We start from the raw sequence: 21,879 nt of genomic DNA on the forward strand, positions 1-21,879 counted from the left end.
TACAAACAAACAACTGGCGCACATTTTACACAGAAAACAGCATAACATGCGGCGTTGCACAGCATTTAATACATAATATACTTCTTAGGGAAACGTTTTTGTTTTTTTGTTTGTTTTGTTTTTCGTTTTCGTTAAAAATAACTCCTCTACTATTTCTCCTTTCTTTTCCGCCTCACCATTCACCGCTCTCTTTCTCTCTTTGAGATGCTCCCACCGTACCCACGCGTAACGCTTCCCCTGTACAGTGCAGTCCTTTTGCATAACGCTACACAGAAATCGCACAGAAACAAATAGACAAGTACACGACCACTACAACACTCACGGGCTCGGCGAGTGGAAACGACAGGCTACCCACACGCACGCGCACGCACACACATCGGGTCTGCTGCGTGCGAAGCAGCTAACGAACAGAATGTAACGTTCAATTCCACAATTTGATGACGCTTGTTACAAAACACGCACATTCAAATTCCTGTTTTTTGTTGGTACCTTTTGCTACCGTTACAGGGTTTTCCGGGAGTTCTCATAGCTGTGGGAAACTTTATTGATTATTTCCTAGGGGAAATTCACTTAATGTAGTGGGAATTGGACTCTATAGTATCCTTATTGGACAAATGCAATAGGAATTCCCAAGGAACCTGTCCAAAAAGGATGCCATAGACTCTAATTTCCAACAAATGAAGTTCACTTCCAATAAGAAAGAGTCTAGCAAGTGTCCCACTACTATGAGAACCCCTGGAAAACCCTGTATCATGTAACGCTGCGAAGGTGTGTGTGTGTGTGTGTGGTTGTTTTTTGCCGGAGCGGGTTTATAATAGGTGCTACATCCTTTAAGGACGTTTGTATGGTACAATCGTTACAACGCAATGTTTGCAATTATGCTAACTCGAGCGACTCAATAAGATGCCCGTCATGGGTTCAAGCCTAGTATGGACCGGCACCTCCCTTAGCAAGGACGTTACGCCAAATAGAAGTATATGTGTGTGAGTGTGTTTGCATGTTTTTGTTTACAGAAGTAGTTCCTTTTTTCTGTTTGTTTGAGTGCATTTTACCTATCGCCAGAATGGCACTATGGTCGTCATTTTGTATGCGATTTTGTAAGTATTCTTCATGTGTGTGTGTGTGTGTGTACGCGCGCGTGTGTTTGGTTTTGTTAGTTTTTTTTTTATATTTGCAAAAGTAAAATTGAAAAGTAGAAAATACAAACATACTATTAGCTGGTATCGCGAAAGAATTGGTTTAAAATTAACAGTCGTTAAAAATTAACCAGAGTCGTTAAAAATTGCTAGAATTTGGCATCGCGAACGCATTGAGTTCATTTGTTAATTTTAACGACTGGTCCAATGCCGCCGTTAAACAAACGACGGTCAAGAGCGTATGCGATACAAATTAACAGTCATTTAATTATACTGCTCGAATTTTTCCCCCGTGTTTGCCTATATGCGATATCGAGCAGTCGTTAACTGTTTTGACGGTCGTTTATTTTAACAGGAATGAACAACAAATGAACTCGGTTAAACCAAAATGAACTTTAAACGACTGTTAAAAAGAGTACATTTATTCGCGATGCCGGCTATTGTCACAATACCAATCGCAATCTCGCTCTCTCGCTCTCTCTCTATCTGTCTTCTATGTAAGATGGCATTACAAAGCGAGAAAATCACACACCATTACAAAAAAAACCCAAATATGTAAGTTGGCAGGCAGCTCCGAGAGCCGTAGGGCAAAACGTAAGCAAATATCCCAGCCAACAAAAGGCGATGGTGGGTGTGGGTGTGTGTGTGTGTGTGAGTTGTCGTTTCCGTAAGTAGAAACGAGCCCCTAACAATAGGTGTGTATGTGTGGCTCTGCGTTGCGCGCTTTACGCAGCACAATTACGTTACGCGTTACGCAGCTCTTCCCTGGTTTGTGTTACAAAGAGAGTACACAGCGTGATAGTCATAGTGTGTGTGAGTGTGTGACAGTCAAAATGTAACCAAGAAACTGTAGTGCCCGCTTACCGTTACACAATATCTACAATATGGTAGCTTCCCCTCTCGGTAGGGGGAAGCTCTTTTTTCTTCGAAAACGAGCCGAAAATATAATACATGAGGTGAGTTCCCACCACAAAAAAAAAATAAAAAAAAACGAGTTCCCTAATTCCTGCGCCCGATACATGTGGTGTCCACACTAAGCGCTGTTATCGGCTGTTGAAATCTTCACCTCGGCTCATCCGTTATGCGTTACCGCTCCCCTGTAACGTTACACGATCGCCGCTTGATGAACGTTACAGCTCACCTTGCGGTAGAGCTGGCTGCCCTTGGTACGGTTGGCCCAAAAGCAGCACACTAGGGAGTAGGGAGAAGGTGGTACTGGTTTTGCTAGTTGCGTTCCCCACTCCCCCTTTTCCCTTCCCTCCGGTGACGCGCGCACCGCGATCCGTGGTGTCGTGTGTGGTTTAACCGCCCGCTGCTTCTGCTGCTGCCGTGCTCTAGTCGCTCTTCTGCTGACAGTACAGCTCCTTCAGCGACTTGAGCTCCTCGATCAGGGCCTTGTTTTGGTTCTCCAGCACCGCCACCCGGTTCTCTAGGCACTTGATGTACTCCTTCTTCTTCCGGCGGCACTCCCGGGCCGCTTCCCGGTTTTTCTGCAACCGCATCTCGCGCTTGCGCGACTGATCCTCCAGCTGCACGTTGCCGCCCATGACTGTGTTGGGAAAAATATCTGCTCAGATGGGTGTATGTGTGTGTGTGTGTGTGTGGATGTGTTTTCCAGAAGAAAAGTGTGCGCGCGTTGATGAGGAGAGGTTTGCGGTGCAAGGGAGGAGGCGGAGGGGAAGAAGTGGGGATTTTGTGTGTGAATGATTTTTTTTTCCAGGATGAGGATGTGCACGTTGTTAGTAAAGATGCATGACGAACATGATATGGGGTGTTACGGATGTATGTTTGGATGGGTGGATCACGGGGGGGGGGGGGGGTTGAAGGGTGGAGGGAAGCAGGATGGCAGGTGGGACACAACACATTTAGATGCAAGTATTATATAATTATGCGGAGACGTTCATCGGTGGAGCGGTTGCGGTATCGCCGGACGGCGTAACGCGTAACGCGGCGTTACGGCGCATAGCACAGACGCAGCGGTGTATGTGTGTATGAGAAGGTTTGCGGAACACGTATACACACAGATGAGATGGCGCAGGATGAAGCGGACGAGCCAGTTTGTTTTGGGTCCGAGTGTTTATGGGGGCGGGGAGGGGGGGGACGAACAAAGAGGAGCGAAGATGACGAGAGATGAAGTTTTGTTACAGTACAAAGATGGTGGATGGAGGCGCAAAGCAAATGAGCGGGTGTTCAAACACGACAACGCCGGGCGACACGCAAGTTCGTTAGTAGTTAGCGGTTAGTAGTAGGCGCCGTAGTAGCAACCGTTGAGACAGTTGCGGCGTTCGAGATAGTGCGATAGTGCGAAATGAGGGGAAGACAATGGAGGCGCAAGTAAACGAGCGTGTGTGGGAAAATGAAATTCCAAAAGAAAAATTTTGGGGCAAAAGAAAAAAAAACAAAAGAGAAAAAAAGAGAGAGAGAAAAAAAGAAAACTCATCATTATACAAACAGGCCCTACTGGCGAGTACAACTATCATGGCTGCTGTGCAAGACCAGAAGCCTTTCGCAATCGGGATGCAGTAGTAGGAGGAGGAAGCGGGTGCAGGAGACGGGGGAAGAGGGTTTAAGGCATGCATTTTTTTTTACTATTTCAAACATCAGTTCTAAGGACTCTGTTGGCTAGGGTGTAGGTAAGAAGAGGTGTAAGTTTACATTAGTTCAGGAAGCATCTCGCCAATCGCTAGCTGCTAAAGTAATGCAGAACAAAATTACTGTAACCTCAGACTGCGGAAGACGGCCATGAGGAAGCTAAAAACAAACGACTACTAAGTAACAGGCATTACTAAAAAAAGTGTAAATTAAACATTACACCATTACGCATTAACATTACTACGAGACAAAACTACGATACGAGACAGAACGAAACAGAAAAAAAAGTAAAAACTTGCAGCACTATTCCTAGTAATTACACATACACACACAGGTCTAGAAGGAAAAAGGGATAGGGTTTGAAATGTTGGAGCTTAAGTTTGACGGGCGGGCGCGGAAAAGGCGGTAGGATAAAACAGGAGGAGGAGGGGGTACGGTTGGAGGCACGGTCGTATACTTACGAGGTACGTAAATGCCCTCCGGCTGGGAATATTGCACCACACCACCACCAGGTGTCGCTATCGTGTGCAGGCCGGAACCATCGCTCGGGGTGTTGGCTGTGGTAGTGGGGGGGAGGGGGTAGTATATATATTTTTATATATTTATGTATCGCACAGTTGACACTGGTCGGTTGGTAGTAAGGCAGTTTTGGTCAGTTCTCGGTGTTTGCGCAAATTGATTTCGTCCAGTTCGAGAACAAACGGATGGATGAAGGTAACAAGGGGAAGAAGGGAGTTGGGAGTAGTGTTGGGTAAATCTGGTTCAGATTCATGAATCTGGAAGAATCTTTGAAATGATTCAATGAATCTGAATCTCGGATGCAACGATTCATTAATCTCCAAAGATTCATGAATCTCCAAATATTCTTGAATTTCCAAGATTTATGAATCTTCAATGATTTGTGAATCCCGAAGAATCATGAATCTCGAAAGATTCGAAGATCATCTCTAAAGAGATTCATGAATCTCCAAAGATTCGTGAATATCTAAAGATTCGTGAATCTCGGAAGAATCATGAACCTCGAAAGATTCAAAGATCATCTCCAGAGATTCATGAATCTCCAAATATTCTTGAATCTCAAAGATTCATGAATCTCCAAAGATTGGAGAATATCTAAAGATTTGTGAATCTCGAAAGACTCATGCATTTCCAAGTATTCTAAAATCTCAAAGATTCACGAATCTCCAAAGATTCATGAATCCCTAAAGATTCGTTAATTTCGAATGAGACTTGAATCCCGAAAGATTTATGAATTTCAAAATGTTCGCATACCTCTCAAAGATTTATGAATATCCAAAGAATCTCCAAACATTCATGAATCTCTAAAGATTGATATATCTCGATAGATTCACGAATCTCTAAGGATTCCGGAATCTCAAGGGATTCATACATCTCCAAAGATTCATAGAGCTTGAGCTTCTCATTATTCCTGGCCATGGCCATGCCACTCAGGAGATTCCCTGGAATCCTTGGTGATTCATGAATCTTTAGAAATTCATGGATAATTGAAGAGTCGATTCGAGATTCGAAACACTTATTACTGAAGATTCATATGAATGAATTTCGACGAAAGATTAATGAAACCGAACACTACTAGCGAGGAAGATTTTGAGTTTTTTTTTTGTTTGCGAAAAATGTCACATCAGGGGATGGTCAGGTATTTTACGGTCTAAATACCCCTTTTTTACTCCGTTTTCCTCTCAGGATGTCTTACACGTCCAAATAAGTAGCTAGGTTAAGTTTGATGTAATGTTAAAAAGGTTTTGGTATCGGTCAGGATCGTCCACGGGTGACTAGGAGAGGTGGTGGTTTGATATAGGTGAGATGAAGTGGACAAATGGATCTACCCAAAATCGATGGTCTACGTCTGCAATATTTCAACACGTGTGTTGTGTGTGAGGAGTAAAACAATGCTACCATTACAACTAATGCATTCTCCCTACGAACGTATAGGTCTAGAGACAAAATTGAATTACAATTCCGAAGTGAACGGAGAGCCGTAGTAATCCGGCTAATTTGGGTAAATACAGAAAATGAAAACAAAAAATCCACAAGCGCTATCTAAGCTACCGGGAAACTGGCTAATGGTTCAGAAGAGAGAAAAGGTGAGAAAGAGAGCGAGCACGTGAGCTTCCGAATCGACATCATTTATAAAAAACAAACAAAAAAAAGCACACACAACTAGTTCCGTGCCGAAACAGCTCCCTTGCCCCCAATGACTAGTTCTACACTTAATTAGTATAATTAGCTCGCAGCAAAGAATGAACGAGAGCAACGAAAAGTGGAAAGATGGAACCATGCGTAACGCTAATTAACAAAACTAAAAAAAAAAAACAAAAACAAAAATACTGTTCACAGACAGAACCTCCTCGTGAGAGATTCGAATGGTAGACTAATTTTAAAAATAAATTCAAACAAATCAACGAGACTTTAAAGGATAGTGAAGGGATAGGAAAGTACTAAAGAATATAAGCTAAACAGGAGTTGTTAAATAAAACGGAACGAACGCAATGGATTGCAAGATTTAAAATAAACGATTAAAACTGGAAAAAACAAAACCCAAAAACTGTAACCTTCTAATAAGGTTCTAATAAGAAATGAGAATTCTTTTCGATCGGCGCAATTTTCCGCCAATCGTGATCTTAAAAAAAAAAAAGATGAATATAACGGTAGAAAAAGGTGAAAACGGGGTCTGGTTGGGATTTTTTGCTGATTAGTGAATGCAAGCTCCGATTTTTTTTGTTGGTGGTTTTGTGGAAATTTTAGAACGTAAACAGATTTGTTAAGTTGCATCATTCCGATTGACCTTTTGCGTCGGGGGACGGGTTTGGACTAAAAAAGAGGACCCCCAACATGTCCTCGAGGCTCAATCACACAGGCACGCTCGCACAGAGACATTCGTTCTACACGCTCATACCGTCGGTAGCTCGACAACAAACAAAAAAGAGGGAAAAAGGAGCCGGCCCTCTTAGGGGGTTTGGGCGGAACGCGCGTTGGAACAGACGAAGCACTCGACCGACCACGTGAGTTGGGTGCAGGGTCGGGGGGGGGGGGGTTTGGGGGTGGGTCCACTAGGCAAACGAACGCCCGAACGTACCGATTTCCGCTCCGCCGAGATCGCTCAATATCTTACGATAGGATGGGCGCCGGGTCAGCAGGTCCCTCCGCTTCTTTGGGGACGCCTCCTCGTCCGACAGCGTGTCGTCGCTGTTAGTGTCGGTCATAATGCTGCCGGAACCGGTGACGATGTGCGGTTCGGGTTTGATCTTCCGGGATAATCATGAAAAGCAAAAAAGATGCACAAGAAACATGTCCATTACCACCGCCGGACCGTCTGGCGCTGCTGTACGATCGTGCGCAGGAGCGCAGCTTACGTGTATGGTTTGCAAATTGCCCGTCGTCGTGTGGATCACGGAGTTTGGTTTGTTACACACTAATAGTACGCTGCGCGCGAGCGGCACGTTCCCTGTTGCCGTCTGTATGACCGACTGCTGGTTCTGCTGTATGACGGACTGCGCCTGAAAGGAGGAATGGAGAGCGTTAAGACAAAAAAAACCGCAGCCGACAATGTTGCTTACCTGGCCGGGCGATTGGGTTGACAGCAGCTGGACGATGTTGGTACCGGACGCGGTGACTGCGGCGGCCGCCGCCGGCACTAGCGTTACCTCCGGACCGGCCGCACCACCGACCGGTACCGAGCTGTTGTTGGCCGACCCGGACCCGAGCGCTCCCAGGCCGCCCGGTGCACTGCCTGCTACCAAACCGGTCACTCCCTTCACACCGCCTCCTCCTCCACCACCACCTCCGCCTCCTCCTCCTCCGCCCCCTCCACCACCTTCTCCGGTAGAGGCTGCCACCGTTACTGCCGTGCTGCTGTCGGCGCTGCCGTTGTTGGAGGTACTGATTAGCTCGCTTTGGTGCTGCGTTCCTACACCGGATGGGGGGCCACGACCACCACCACCACCACCGCCGCCGCCGCCGACGGTTACCACCGCCTCACCGACCGTCGAACCGGTTGCGTTCGGACCGGTACCACCACCGAGCGGATCGCCTATCGCCGAGGAACCGTTCTCCTCGACCATACTACTGTCCATAATCCGCCCGCTGCGTTGCGCCTCCCCCCGGGGCGTCACCGTGCCGGTACCGGCGGTGGTTCGTGCGCGCACTCCAAGCTTTCCCGGGACCGTGGCGCGTGTGCGGCAATGCGTTACACCCCCTCCTTTCCCCTTTGCAAAAAGGCCGCTTTTTTCACTTTCGCACCAAGCACGCGCGCCCGCACACACACGAGTTACTCTCGATTAGTAGTAGTTACTCTTAGCTTTAGTAGAACGGCATTTGCTAGTGCGCGTACCTTTCTCTAACTACAGTGTAAATCAAATTTAAAAAAATAAATAAATCTGGCCAGTAAAAGGCTTTCAATGTCTTACACCGTCGCACGGAAGGGCACACAATGGGGTTTTTTCTGGTTTAAATTTATCCCTATGCACTCCTAGGCGCAAACACCACGGAGGACGAGGTGGAGACGCACCTGGTTCACCTAGATTCGCACTGCCCTTAAGTACCGCCCGTTTTACACACTGTTTTTTGCGTTTTTCTATTATTCACCTGACCAGACTGGAGACGCTCAGTTCGGGGGGCTACATGGTTTCTTCTTCTTCTTCTTCTTCTTCTTTGCCGTTTGAATAAACACACCTGCGCACGAAACACACCTCTAGAGCATGGCCGGACCCGGACCGGACACCGGCAGGACGGAAACCGTTTGTTTTTAGCGATGCACGCAAATGGGACGCCGTCGAGCGTTTTTCCCTTCGGGAAGCTGCGTCTACTCCGCGCGTTTCCGAGAATGTTTTCACTGCCGTCTGTCTACTATGCGCTGCAGAGCGGACCGAGAGAAGCCCGAGGCGCAAAAAAATAATTTAAAAAAATAAACAAAACAAAACTATAAAGCGCAAGGACCCGGGCGACTGCACTGTCACTGCGGCAAAGCACCCGCGGGTGGCGCGACTCGCATACCAAACACTCCAGTCCGGTTCTGCACGGATCACATCTACACACTACACAACGGTGCGCCCGTGCACGATACACAGCGGCACATGTCCCGGATGATCCTGCTGCTGGTGCGTCCTGATCGTAGCGTGCTGCTGCTGCTGCTGCTTCTGCTGCTGGTGCTGCTGGTGCTGTTGCATTACTGTGCCACCGTCGATGGTTTCATCGGCTCTTAGTGAGCATTTCGGCCGACTGCCAAGGGCTAGAAAGTAACAGCAAAAAAAAAATGCGTAGATTAGAATAGATGGCAGCGTGGTGTTTATTTATTTCGTAGGACGCGCGTAGGGGCGACACGATCATTGAGAGCGTTGGGAAGCAGGGTGGGACCAATATCAACCAGTGTAAACAATTCGGCGGTTTGCTATGCCACGCTTCCCCACTTATGTACGGACCGACACTCGGTGGTTTTGGGTGAGATTGGTTTAAGCTGCAAATTTGATTTGGCTGTTTAGATTCTTTAGGAAGAACTTCTGAATGGCAGTTCATCAAAAAATATCAAAGATTCATGATTCTTGAAAGATTCGTGAATCTCGAAAGATTCAAAAATCATCTCTAAAGAGATTCATGAATATCAAAAAAAATGTCAATTATCAATTGGTGAATGTCTAATGATTCGTGAATATCTAAAGATATAATCCAAATATTCTTGAATCTCAAAGATTCATGAATCTCCAAAGATTCGTGAATATCGAAAGATTCGTGAATCTAAAGATTTGAATCTTAAAAGACTCATGAATCTCGAAAGGTTCAAAGGTTCAGGATTCGAAAGAGATTTTTTAATCTCCAAAGATTCGTGAATCTCGAAAGATTCATGAATCTCCAAGTAATCTTAAATCTCAAAGATTTGCGAATCTCCAAAGATTCATGAATCTCTTAAGATTCGTGAATTTCTAAAGAATTGCAAAAGATTCAAAAAGCATCGGCCAAGGGATGCTAGATTGTACACTATGGCTTCTTAGATACTCCACCATAGCAACAGGTTTCCCCTACGCAGCTCTCACTAAGCTATAGGTCTCCCAATGTAGATTCACTGTTGTTGACATGGTTCTTATGGTGTTTGAAATTTGAAAGAATTTTGTTTCACGCCGACAGCAGTGTGATATGCAAATTCATGAAGATTCGTGGCAACTCTGGATCTTGGTATGTATCGCGTTACCGATTGTGGGAATAGAACTAATACATACTTCAAAAATATGTTAGTTGCCATAATCTAGCTTACGACTCATCAACTACAGTAGAGAAATACGACTATTTCGATGTACATCTTCCTCTAGGTTGTATTCTTTGGTCCCAAATACAGGAGAACTAGACTCTTCTTGTTATAAAACAGACCCAGAAAACAGATCCTAGACGCGATTTGCACTTAAAATTCCCGTCATATAAAAGATAAAGAAAAAGAGAGAGAAAGGCAGTTCTCTAGGTACGGCTGATAGGAATGATGCACTCTAGACAAAGTTATCAGTATCACTGAGCGTTGACCTTGAGGGAACCCATCTCCTGCTGGCGGGTTATCTGCGCCTACAATGTCCACACCCACACACACACACACACACCCGCTCAAACTCAACTCCGAGAACGACAGAAACAAATTAAATAAACATCTTTACTGGAGCAGAATGTCATTGTGCGAGGAGTGTGTACAGAATTTGTGTGTTGGTTGGAAAGTGCGAAGAATGCCAGACGAGTCCAATGCCCCTGGACTGGTTGGCGTTGGGTGGGAAAACTATCCCAACCTTGAAAGCAAACAAAACATCCTCCCCCCCCCCCCCCCGCCCCAAAGTGCGTGTGTGTGACGGTGTCCTTCAAGTGTGCAATGCTTGTTTTGGTGCTTCAAGATGCCTGCCCATCTTTGAGACCTTTCGAGCGATGAGATTAAAAGGTCATGGCATTAAATTGGAGATGGCGTGTACTCCAGCCCTCCTCCCGCCCTGTAACGAATGCTCCCGCGTGTTGCCTGGGGCGAAAGGGCACAAGAGCTTTCGGGGACGCTGGAAGTAAATTATTCCACCAAAGGTTGCGTGACACAGTCCCACAGACCGTAACCGTTTGGGGCTACGGAGCCGCAGGGGAGCATGGGCGATATATGGGACTCATTAGCGATTACGTCCGAACCAAGCTGCGTCCAGGTACAACACAGGGTGGAGAGATTAGTGATGTCAAACTCATTTCGCGGGCCGCAAATTTGACCTCTCTGGACATCGTCGGAAGGAATAAGATAGGGGAAACATTGATGTCCGGCGATGCCTCGCGCGCTACTGCTAGCCAACAGTGCACTTGCCTGGAATGTCACCTGCCCACTATTTGGTCCCAGTGCCACAACGCTCTGTTAGAAGAATTTCCGCACATATGGGCACATTACACCGTCAACATTCCATTGTATGACATGGAGGGGAGGGAGAGGAGACGAAGATTATAAATAAGTTTCCATGGCCTAAGATGGGGTTTCACTGAGCGGTGCATTTTCTGGACCGATTCCAACTAATTGCAACCTGACGCGTGAGTGTGTGTGTGTGTGTGTGCGATTCCAATGAATGAACGAGAAAGATACCGGCTGGTTGGGACAGGACAGGCAAGTTAGCAAGCACAAGGTACGATCCCCGCAAGAGTTAATTTACACCTTAGAGCGAAGCGTGCTGGTGCTAAATTGTGAAGCCACGCTGACTTAGAGCATCGTTGCGATTTTTTTTTTAATGTCTTCCCGTCTTCTAGAACCTTCTTGGCCACTTGGAGGAAGAAGAATTGAATCCTCCATTCAAGATCCTTTGTTAATGTATACAAAACTGAGGTCCCAACAGCCAATGCCTACTCCAGCTAAACTCGAAGTTCCTCAGGTCGAAATCTTGCTAACGGCGCTCGAGCCACACGATAATGTATACAACATTTTGCGTTCCCAAACCTCTTCCATTCCATGCTCCAAACCCGAAACCTTTACACACCTGACGGTTGGAGCAATAGTGTCTAAACGGCCTAATCAAAATCTCACACAGCCTGCTGCTTCGTCAGCGGATTTGTTTTCCCATTCCATTCTGCTGTCCCAAACTGTTGACTGGCCCACAGTCTGCACGGGTAGTGTCTTCCTCCGTATATGCTAATCGTTCGCATCGATTCACGGTCACCACTCATCGACACAGCAGAGCTCTCTCTCGATTTCTTCCTCCTGTCAGGCGACGGTGACGCGTAGAGCCTTGCGCTGAGCTGCTCCGACTAGTCGAGCTCAAAAAAAAAAAAAAAGCAGAACGAACCATTTCAAACCCCACCCACAGCCACGTCAGAGGGCGTGTGATGCCGTTGTCCTGCGCTATTCTACCAAAAATCCCGAAAAGTATGCTAGAAACACACACACACACACACCAGAGTTACAAGCCGTACTTAGTGACTCATACAAAAACAAAACATTAGAAAACACTCCACTGTAAGGTGGGAGCAGTGCAGCAGGAGCACCGGGACCAAGCGGAAAAGAAAGAAAGGGGGAAAATTTTGCTCGTCTTGTGCAAAATTGGTCTTGTGAAACAGTGCTACTTTCCTCTGAGTTCACCGTGGTTCTGTCTTTCTCTCTCTCTCTCTGTCTCTATGTTTGTATGTGTGACTAACATCAGCTCTTGCTTGGTGGTGGCGTGCGCTGTGCGTGTGTATGGCGTTGATCCCATATGTTTTCAAGGCTGACACCGCTCCTTGGTACCCTCCACTATCTGTCACTGTTCGTGCAGAAGAGGGAAGGAGGAGTGGAGCAGGGTGTGGTAAGCGTGCCCCGGCCTTCAAGGACATTCGGAAGGGGATTGGGGGGGGGAGGGGGGGCGAGGAACATCATCATCTGCACTTTCTCTCAGCCAGTTAGTCATCCGCCCTGCTGCTGTATAATTAAACAGCTTTTGCTACTGAGCATCTGACCCTGGGGCTGGGCATGCTGTGGAAGAGTTGCTTGAGAGAGAGAAAGAGAGAGAGAGAAAGAGGGAGGGAGAAAATTACGCTCATTTGCATTACAATCCTGGCCAACGTGACTCAACGTGTAAAACGGAGCGTAAGCCCCAAAAATTGATCAAATAGAAGAATCAATAGCTGTGAGCCAAGCGACGAGAGGGCCCTTCCCCGTTCCGAGCAACGTTCGAAGCCGAAGGAAAATTGTCCGACACTGTTGCGCCTTCGACTGTCTGTGTGTGTGTGTGTGTGTGCTTGTGTCTGTGTAGATGTTTGCGTGTACTGGGGCTGTTTGTTTATACATAACCTCTCACAACCGTACGTAAGCAACCGTGCTGCGCTGCGTCGCTGGGGCCGCTGACGTAGCAACAGCAACATTCTACGATTGGGACCCGACCCGACACGGCGAGCGCGATAGCAGCCACATGTGTGTGTGTGTGTGTGTGTGTGTATGTATATATACATTGGCGATGGCGAAAAATAAAAACGGACCGTGTCACGTCATCCGCATCGACCGACCGAACACACCGACGTGGTTATCAAGACGAGATGAAAGATAATCTTGAGCCGCGCTTCGGGATATAGCTTGTCCGAGGGGGGGGTTGGGGCGAGACTGTTTGTCCAAGCATTCGAAAAGGGTAGGGTGGAGGAGGGAAGGGGGGAGGGGGGTTCTTTTCGTTTTGCTCGCGTCTATTAGCGTACGCAACCCGGGTTCGTCGTGTTCGTGCGTTCGGCGAAGGTGTGCGAGAGCACATGGCGGGGTGGGGGGGGGGGTAGTTGTGGGGCGCAAATTCCAACCCTGCTCGAACGCAGAAATCAATGCGAGAAAACTGATGCGTAAGACCAAATTTTCCACTTTGAGGGGGAAACGGGAAGGTCGAGACGTCGAGAAAAATCTTGCGTGGAGAGTGTCCGGTAAGCTGATTTGCGAAATTGCGAGAAAGAGAGAGAGATAGAGAGAGAGAGAAAGAGAGAGAGAGAGAAAGAGAGAGAGAGAGAGGAGAAATTCAGCACAGCAATTTTGGGCGCAAAAGTGTACGAAATCACCTTCGACACGCAAAAAATTCAACGCGAATCTGTGTCAGTCCATATGGCAGGCTGGAGCAGCTTGTTTGATTTGTTTTATTTTTCGTTTGCATTCTCACCAAGACCATACTGCAAGTTCATCATGCTACAAGCAGTCTATAAATTACTCTTGTAATTTTAACATTATGGAGCTGTATTTTGAAATATTAACATACAAACACCCCGTGCCGTCTTCTCCGTGCAGCGTGCCTGCCTCTTATTTCTTAACAATACTTTGTCGTTCTTTCGCCCCACAAAGCATGCCGAATATGTGAAGTTATCACAGTCCAATGCTCCAGAATGGCCATTTCAATACGACGATACCACGGCAAGGGCTGAAGTTTTCGAGTCCTGTCAGCGCTCTGCGGGATAATTTATGGCACGCTTTCCATCCAACGAAGGAGCCAAAACCACCTCCCTCCCCAGTATGCGTCATCCCATTTAGTGACGGCCAGGAATAGTGATGATGCAGTTGTGCAAGCAGCAGCCCCATCAGAGCACTCTAGTTATTATTTGGACTAAGAACCATGCTCCGCGCTGCTTGCTGCTGGTGTCTTGCTGCTTTGTGCAGCGTAACATTCCCTCCCCACATTCGATGGGATGACGTCATTTTGTATGAATTAAAAACAAGCAGAAAGAAAGAAACACAACGGGAATACGGCACAGCAGGGGAAGATGTTGAGCATAAGCACCCCATTGATTGATATGTACAAAAAAAATCGGGAAAGCTATCTGGAGGTTCCCCATTTCGAAGTTGACGCACTGCCTGCAGGGACAAACGCAACAGTTGGCGGCATTGGCGCGTACGCGGTCGTCGCATCGAAAATCGGCAGGTGTCACCATACACACAGCCTACGGTTGGAATGCTTATCCCATTGCTTGCTTGCTGTTTATGGACAAATAAACATTCACAGCAAGCGCAACTCAAGCTGACGGAATTGCTGGTGGTTTGAAACCAGCGCAGATTATAGAGAACTATTTGGAAGGCTGCTGCTCCCTAAGGCTTACCCATTGTTTACCAAATAGCTCCATCGTGTCAATGCGTTCACTGCGGGCCTCTAAACATGTAATTGGAACCTCTAAACACATCGGATGTGCCGAGACGCCGAACATTTGGGGTAGAGTGGCAAACGCTCTCGTAGGCACGTTCCGTTTTCCCCCCCCAGGATCGAAATATTCAGGCAACAGGGTCCCCTAGTGCACAAGATCTTACCTACGTGTTTGAGCTGAGATTTAAGCTATTCGGGCTGGGTATAAGCAGTGTCAGCGGAAATTGTGGCCGGTCGTAATTTACAATGGTTTAAGAAAACACTGATTGAATGTCTACATATGCAGTGGTACCATCGTAAGAACCTACATCCAGCAAGCGACACTTTACGCCGGCTTTAAATGTTTACATTTGGGCGCAAGAGCTCGAAATGTTTATTCCCGAACCAGAGAATGAAATTATGCTTCACAACCAAAAAACGGGGGAAAAGTTGCTGATTGGATCTATTTTGCAGGGTCTATTGTGCAATTCAACAAACTTCTTCATGAGGATGCCAAAAGAAATGCTCTTATTTTACTTATTTGAAAGAATTTTCCAATACCAAACCCTTACGGACCCGTTTTCATTGGCGATTTAATTAACTTGAAGCACAGAAAAATGAATGTTGAATGGCATTTTTTGACGCGATTGTCCAATGGAATGTCAACAATTCCATGTCGATGATTGTCACCGTAGCTTACAAAACGGGGACACGCTCTGGAAGGTCGTACGACTTGACAATTCCACCACAACACCGTCCAAGAGCTGCTCATGTTCAAACAAAATCAAATTTAAACTGAACTACAGGAGTTCTGAGTATTCGTAGACATTCTTCGAATTCTGAATGTCAAAAATAATTTTCATTGAAGAAATCTATCACGTAAGCCAACGACGAGCAGTTTGGGGCATTATCTCTAAACCACATCAAGAATCGTTTATAAGCGTGTATTGTGTCTCTACCCGCGGTGGCCCTAGATGGTCTATTCGTTAGATGCGTCAGCTCCTACAATACCAGACCGAATCGATTCCCAACACGGCACGTAGCAAGGACTTGACAGAGGCGGTGGAGAGTAACATCAGTAGAACAAAACTATCTTTGTTGTGTGAAGGTAGTTCTTTTCAAAGGAGGAGAGGACCCTAAACAATCAATGGCCTTTAATTAAATAAGAGATGCGAGAACTCTTCTTAACAATTTTTACACCAAGAGCCTCGCATCCATGAGGTCCTAAGCAGCTAGAGCGGTGCATCCTCGGGAAAAGAGCCTGTACATGCCGGCATTATCTCACAGCTAATGGAGAGATATCTGTTAGTATATCTTCCTCTTTTGGCACAACACAACCGTCATTGACTGTCGCAGTCTGGTCTATCCTTTCTGGAGGTTTCCTTACAACATTGGATAACAGTTACAATAGCACACTCCACAGGACACGCGAATTTAAGTCCTACTGCACTTTTTGCTGTTGGGACCTCGTGGGTCTCTCGTTCTTCTTTCCCACTGTTTGATGCTTTGTTTATAGAGACTTTGAGCCTTGCGAGCTCCTTTCACAGATACCACACCGGATGGGGATCGTAAAAGTGTCATTGTCTGTCGGGGAATGTCCCCTTGGGCAGATAGGTTCCTTCCGCTTCCTCCTTCCACGAGCTTTGATTGCGAGTGTTTGATTTGCTGGCTGTCCCAGCTGGGGGGACATCATTGATTGCTGGCAACGGGGAAGGTGGAGCAGCGGTACACTTCGGTACGCCGGTTGCTAGTAGCGGGATGGTCGGTTTGAGCGGCTTGAAGACACTGGGGGGAGCCCACTCTTGTTTGTAACTCTCACACGCACACACACACACTGTTTCTTCCTATCTTATCTCAGCGAACCGTCAAGCACACACACACAGCAGCATTTACCTGCTTGTTCGGACACTCTGTACCATATCACATCATATCACACTTACTCACTGGGTCAAAAGCAAGCAGAGCACCAAACACTAAGAGTGTGAGCGCCTTTTGCGCCTCTAGTCCTGCCAAAGCTGTTTACGTATGCGTGTGTGTGCTGTGTTGTGTTGTTGTTTGCGAGCCTCACGGAGTCACGCACGGTACGCGTGACGGGACAGGTCACGCCGTGTGTGCATACACACACGCGCCCGTACCATGTGCCTTCACTCGTCACGCACACACACAAGCAGCAGCAGTTAGTCCGGTGTACGGTGTACGAAGGGCACGCACGCGTAAGCCTCCCTGCTGCCGTATTAGTCACACCGCTTACTGGGCGCACGTGTGTGTATGTGTGCGTGTGTGGGGGTCCACCTTCTTTCTGGCCACACACACACACACACACCCTCTCACCGTGCTCCACCACACGGCAATCGATGAGCTCAGCATTCTACGTGCCGAGCGGGCCAACCCCAAGAGCGAGAAAGGCGCCGAAAGGTGGCGTATGCGTAACACACCCAACACACCAGGAGGTGTTCCCCCTGCCGCTGGGGGAGTGGGGGGAGGCAGCTTCAAAGCCCGTTGCATACCGCGCCAAATTCGAACACGCCAAGCATCCTTATCGTGGCACAGAACGAGGCACCACAATTTTTTTTTTTTGACACTCTGCAACCAAGAACAAACACACACACACGCTGGTAAAACAGCCGCAGCTGGGGCCGTAGGTTAAACACACTAAACAAACAGATAGCCCGTCCAGATAACAAAACGCACGCACACATAGCACACCATCGCAATTCTGGACGGGAAACGAGAAAGTGTCCGAGTTGTGGTGTGTGTGTGTGTCGTATCTCCTTTTGGTCCTTCGACCTTCGGTCCACACACACACACACTCACCCACACTTTGGATGGCACACAAAACCAAACAACAACAACAACATTACTATCCCCGGACCATCCGCTGCTGCTCGAAAGTGTTCCGGGCTGCTGGCGGAAGCTGTGGGTCTCTTTACCTTTTTTACTTGCGTGTGTATGTGTGTGTGACTGTGTTGCTGAAGAAAGTGAAGTGAATTACACACACCCCAATAGAGTACACGCGCTTGGTAAGCGGCGGAAGGAAAAGTGCTGTCCCGAGAGGACGGAAACACTGACCAACGGAGTCGAGGGTCGTATGTGCGTCCAAGAGCGTGACACACACACACACACACACACACACACTCCACCCACAAGTCACACCAACAACACAACAATAAAAAAAACACAGAAACAGCGTACAAACACACCTCGATGACACTATGCGCACACACACACGTCCACACAGGCGAGTGTACCACGCAAACAATGAGACCCCAAATTTTGAGTGATTCAGGCCGAGGGGTATGAGGAAGCTTGAGGAAGCACGGAGAAACGCGCTGCGATGAGAGTTCGCATTCTGTTTTACACGCGCGCTTCACTAACACCAATACAAATACCGTGCTTTGACGAGCCGTCTGTGAATGTGTGTGTGTCTTCTTTCAGCGAGCTCAACTTGGAGCTGCTCGTCATATCGTGTTGTCTCGCTTACACTACAGCATCGAACCATCGCTCCGTATGTCCCCCCCTCCTACGCGTACAAAACCACCAGTACAGCGCGACGCTTTGACGGAGATGGTTGTGCGCGTTTTGTTCTCCCGCGCGCAGTGTTTGTGCGTTGATGCGCATTTCGTTCAAAGTCTCGTGCGCCGGTTTGTTTTGGTGAAGTGTGCAGTGAATAAACAGTGTGCACAGACGCACATGCAGTGCGTGGATCGACAGGTAAGAATTTGATGAACAGAGTCAACGCAAAATGTCGACAAGTTTCCCGCAGCCTGGCTCGACCCGGTACTTTGCAGTATGACGCCATTCGTGTATATGATAGATTCTGAATGTGTTGTGAAAGTGTACTTTATGTTTCAATAAAGTGTTTAATGAAATGAAAAATGAGCGTGTTTGTGTTTGTTTTTAGAATAAGTGCGTATTTGCGATCGTGTCTATGCATGAAAGAAAACGAGAAACGAAAGAAACAACTATCTTTACATGTGTTCGTAGCATGGCTCGAAAGAACACAAACACATTGAGAACTGCAGAGCGCACCGTGCGTTACGGGTGGGGAGGGGGAGGGCTCGCGCGAGGGTGTAACTCATTCGTCGAAGAGACACTGTATTTCGACAGCGTAACTCAAATCACTCAAAAAATACACTCATTTTGCCGGACGGGTAGGCTTTGACAGCTTCTATGCCCGTTGCGTGTGGCTGTGTGCTGATCGCGAGAGCGAGAAGAAGAGCGCACTGGTCAGCAGCACACCATCGCGACACACACACACACACACACACACACACATTCACACACAACTCACCAAACGTTTGAGGGGTCCGTCGCTGCCCTCTGTGTGGCCCGGCTCCTGTGTCACTGTGAGTAGCTGCGTGTATGTGTGTGTGTGTTTTTTTTTGGTTGCTTTTGCTTACACGAAGCGAACAATCTTCTTGACCACCAAAAGCATCCAGCATGGGTGTAGAGGTGCCTGTGTGTGTGTGTATTGGCGTGCGCGTGCGCTTATTGTTGTGTATGGATGTGTGTCTGTGTGCACAGAACCGAAAATATTGGTGTGCTCTGATGCAAGAATCGTGGAAGAAGAACGCGCGCGCGAACGAGAAACAGTAAAGCACACACACACACACACACACACACACACACACACACACAGATGAAAGAATCAAGGGAACCGACGACGAGCAACAAAAAAAGTCACTAATCACACTATTCAACCAGGCTGAAGATTGCTGTGTTTTGTTGGTCAAGCGATTTGACAGGAGAGCGTGTACCCCAAACAGTGGAGAAGAAACGGGCAGGGAAGCAATGCAGCAACACATGGGGTGGGAGCAAAAAAAAAAAAAGAGGAAAGAACGGGAATGCTTACGACGGCAATGCTGCTGGCGACGGGCAACAACACCAACGGCAACAACAACGACAACAGCGACGACGACGACGACGATAACAACAACGGCGATGACAGCGGCGACGGCGACGGCGACGGTTCACGCTTGCGAGCAAGCGGACTATTCGTCATATTCGTTGCGAACACCGAAACGGAACTATTGTGGCGTTGTTTTTGACAGTTAGCTCGAACGTCATCGCGCTGCGGCCGAGCCCTGCTGGCCCTGGGGGCCCCGGGTGCGCACGAGCAGGACGGGCTGTGGGCACGTGCCGGAGCGAGACGACCGGTACGCGCCGAAAACCCGACGGCTGTCTCGCTTTCGCACGTGCGCACAAACCACTCGACACACACACACACACACACACGCTGAAAAGCACTTCGCCTGCTAACGAGTTGCGCCAACAACACATGGGCATACACACACGCACCTACTCACACATTCGAAGTAGGTAATGAAAACAGAGTATCTTTCCAGGTATGAAAACAGAGTATTCTCTCTCTCTCTCTTTCTTTCTCTTTCTTTCATTATATCACTAGGCGTATAGAAACACGTCACGAGCTGGGGATGGTTTTTTTTCTGAGCTCGAACAGCGCTGACCGGGGGGAACATCAATGGTGCCTTCGGTGAGTCGAAGATTCCATTTCGTGCTTCTCTCTTCTGGGATCTGGGTTGATGGAACACTCTAGGACACACTGTTCTTTGAATTTACATTAATTGAATCATTAAAATACTTCAGAATGCGTTCCCTCTTCATCAGTTTTCTTATCCTTATCTCTTAAACCCAATCCTCTGAATGATTATCTCAGAATCTAAGCCAAAGCAGAGCTACAGCAATCCTACAAACACTATTTTACGGGCGTATCTCTAGTTTTCTCCCATGGCGAAATCCTATAGAAACAACCTTTCTTCAGGTTGTCCCCGAAGATACGCTACTAATGCGGACCGAGAAGAAATCCTTCATGTCCAATTTCTGAACAAATCAAATTTTGCGAACTTTAGCCAAACTATAATTGATTTTCGTGTCATTTTGCTTTTGTGATAGGTTTTAGCCACTAAATTTGAAATGTTTTTAAAATCCGACCGAAAGGAATTTGCTCCAAAACCTGTCATATTAAGAATGTCGAATCCACGTGAAAGAAGTACCGCCTATCTCGGAGACTTTCTTTTGTCGAATTATACACGATTAAATTAAAACATAGCTGTGTCTTGCGTAAATTTGATGAAATAATCCTTCGTAAATGGGCCTTGCATTGGTTAATTGTTTAAATAAAATGCATGCGTTTGTGTACATGCAAATTCGGGTTCCGAAACAAAACACAAAACAGGAAAGGCCTATGAAAAATGCGAATAGAAATGTATGGAAAAGCGTGCCAACTATAAATTAAAAGATCAACAGTTGGTCCATGCAACCGGTGAGGTTAAATTTTAGTCTCAACCAAGGACTGTGTAGGAACGAGGTGTAGTAGTGTAGAACGATTTGAAAAGTAGCAAAAATTTCGTTACAGCAGTTACATTTTCCTGATGAATCGGGTTGGTAATCGCAAAAAAATGTTATTTATTTCATAAATTTTACATAAAGAGTATGTATGCCTCTAGTAATAATACATTTTTGAGTGTATAATGAATTGTCAAGGGCTCTCTGCTGTTAAGTGGCTTCCAAGATAGCCTAATCGATTTTGGCTAATATTTGACCCCGTTCCTACACAGTCTTTGATTCTCAGCAAAAACGTAGAAAGCTGTCGAATTAAAAGCATTCGCGTAATTGTTTTCAATAGGACAACTCAATCCATTAGAGATATCATGAACGGCTTTCGCAGAGCCTCTTTTATATGCCGCTAAGCATCACGAGACATGAGTGACAGCGGCAGTGTAATGGATAAGTGTGTTGGCTCGTACAAGACTGGACGTAGTACGATTCCCCGGGGACACACCGTCTTCTTCCTTATACTAAATTCTTTTTGCCTGTGTCAAACCATTCTCGCCTACACACGCGGTGGAGCAGTGCTGAACTTGCTGAAATTGTTTAGCAAATCGCCCATCTAGCACCATGTGCCATCCCCTCGTCCCATGTGAGAGAGAGCGTTGCCGAGAAGCGCCCGATGATGCTGCCGATGACGGTGGCGATAGCGCGCGCCCAACGTTCGGTACCGGTTGGGTGGGGTGGGGGGGGGGGTCGCAACAAACAAAAGCAACAACAAAACCCGTCCCCAATTGCGCGCACGCAAC

The 21,879-nt window shown here is 47.1% G+C and overlaps 1 protein-coding gene across 8 annotated transcripts; it reads right to left on the reverse strand.

Moving 5' to 3' along the window:
- Positions 1–1,525: 1,525 nt before the first annotated feature.
- On the reverse strand, positions 1,526–19,804 carry LOC120905982 (cyclic AMP response element-binding protein B). 8 transcript variants are annotated; one of them, XM_040317365.1, is made up of 6 exons: positions 19,635–19,803; positions 7,307–8,976; positions 7,103–7,246; positions 6,826–6,994; positions 4,190–4,285; positions 1,526–2,685 (listed from the first exon to the last, which is right to left on the reverse strand). In XM_040317365.1, the coding sequence occupies exons 2-6, from the start codon at positions 7,820–7,822 to the stop codon at positions 2,471–2,473; spliced, it is 1,140 nt and encodes a 379-aa protein (XP_040173299.1). In that variant the 5' UTR covers positions 7,823–8,976; positions 19,635–19,803; the 3' UTR covers positions 1,526–2,470. The 8 variants fall into 8 exon arrangements, with proteins under 8 accessions (XP_040173299.1, XP_040173294.1, XP_040173297.1 ...); XM_040317360.1 differs by having other exon boundaries at positions 1,526–2,703; positions 19,635–19,802; XM_040317363.1 differs by lacking the exon at positions 19,635–19,803 and adding an exon at positions 19,074–19,199 and having other exon boundaries at positions 1,526–2,703.
- Positions 19,805–21,879: the final 2,075 nt, after the last annotated feature.

Source organism: Anopheles arabiensis, chromosome X, assembly GCF_016920715.1.
Source record: "Anopheles arabiensis isolate DONGOLA chromosome X, AaraD3, whole genome shotgun sequence".
In the NCBI taxonomy this organism is placed as follows: domain Eukaryota; kingdom Metazoa; phylum Arthropoda; class Insecta; order Diptera; family Culicidae; genus Anopheles; species Anopheles arabiensis.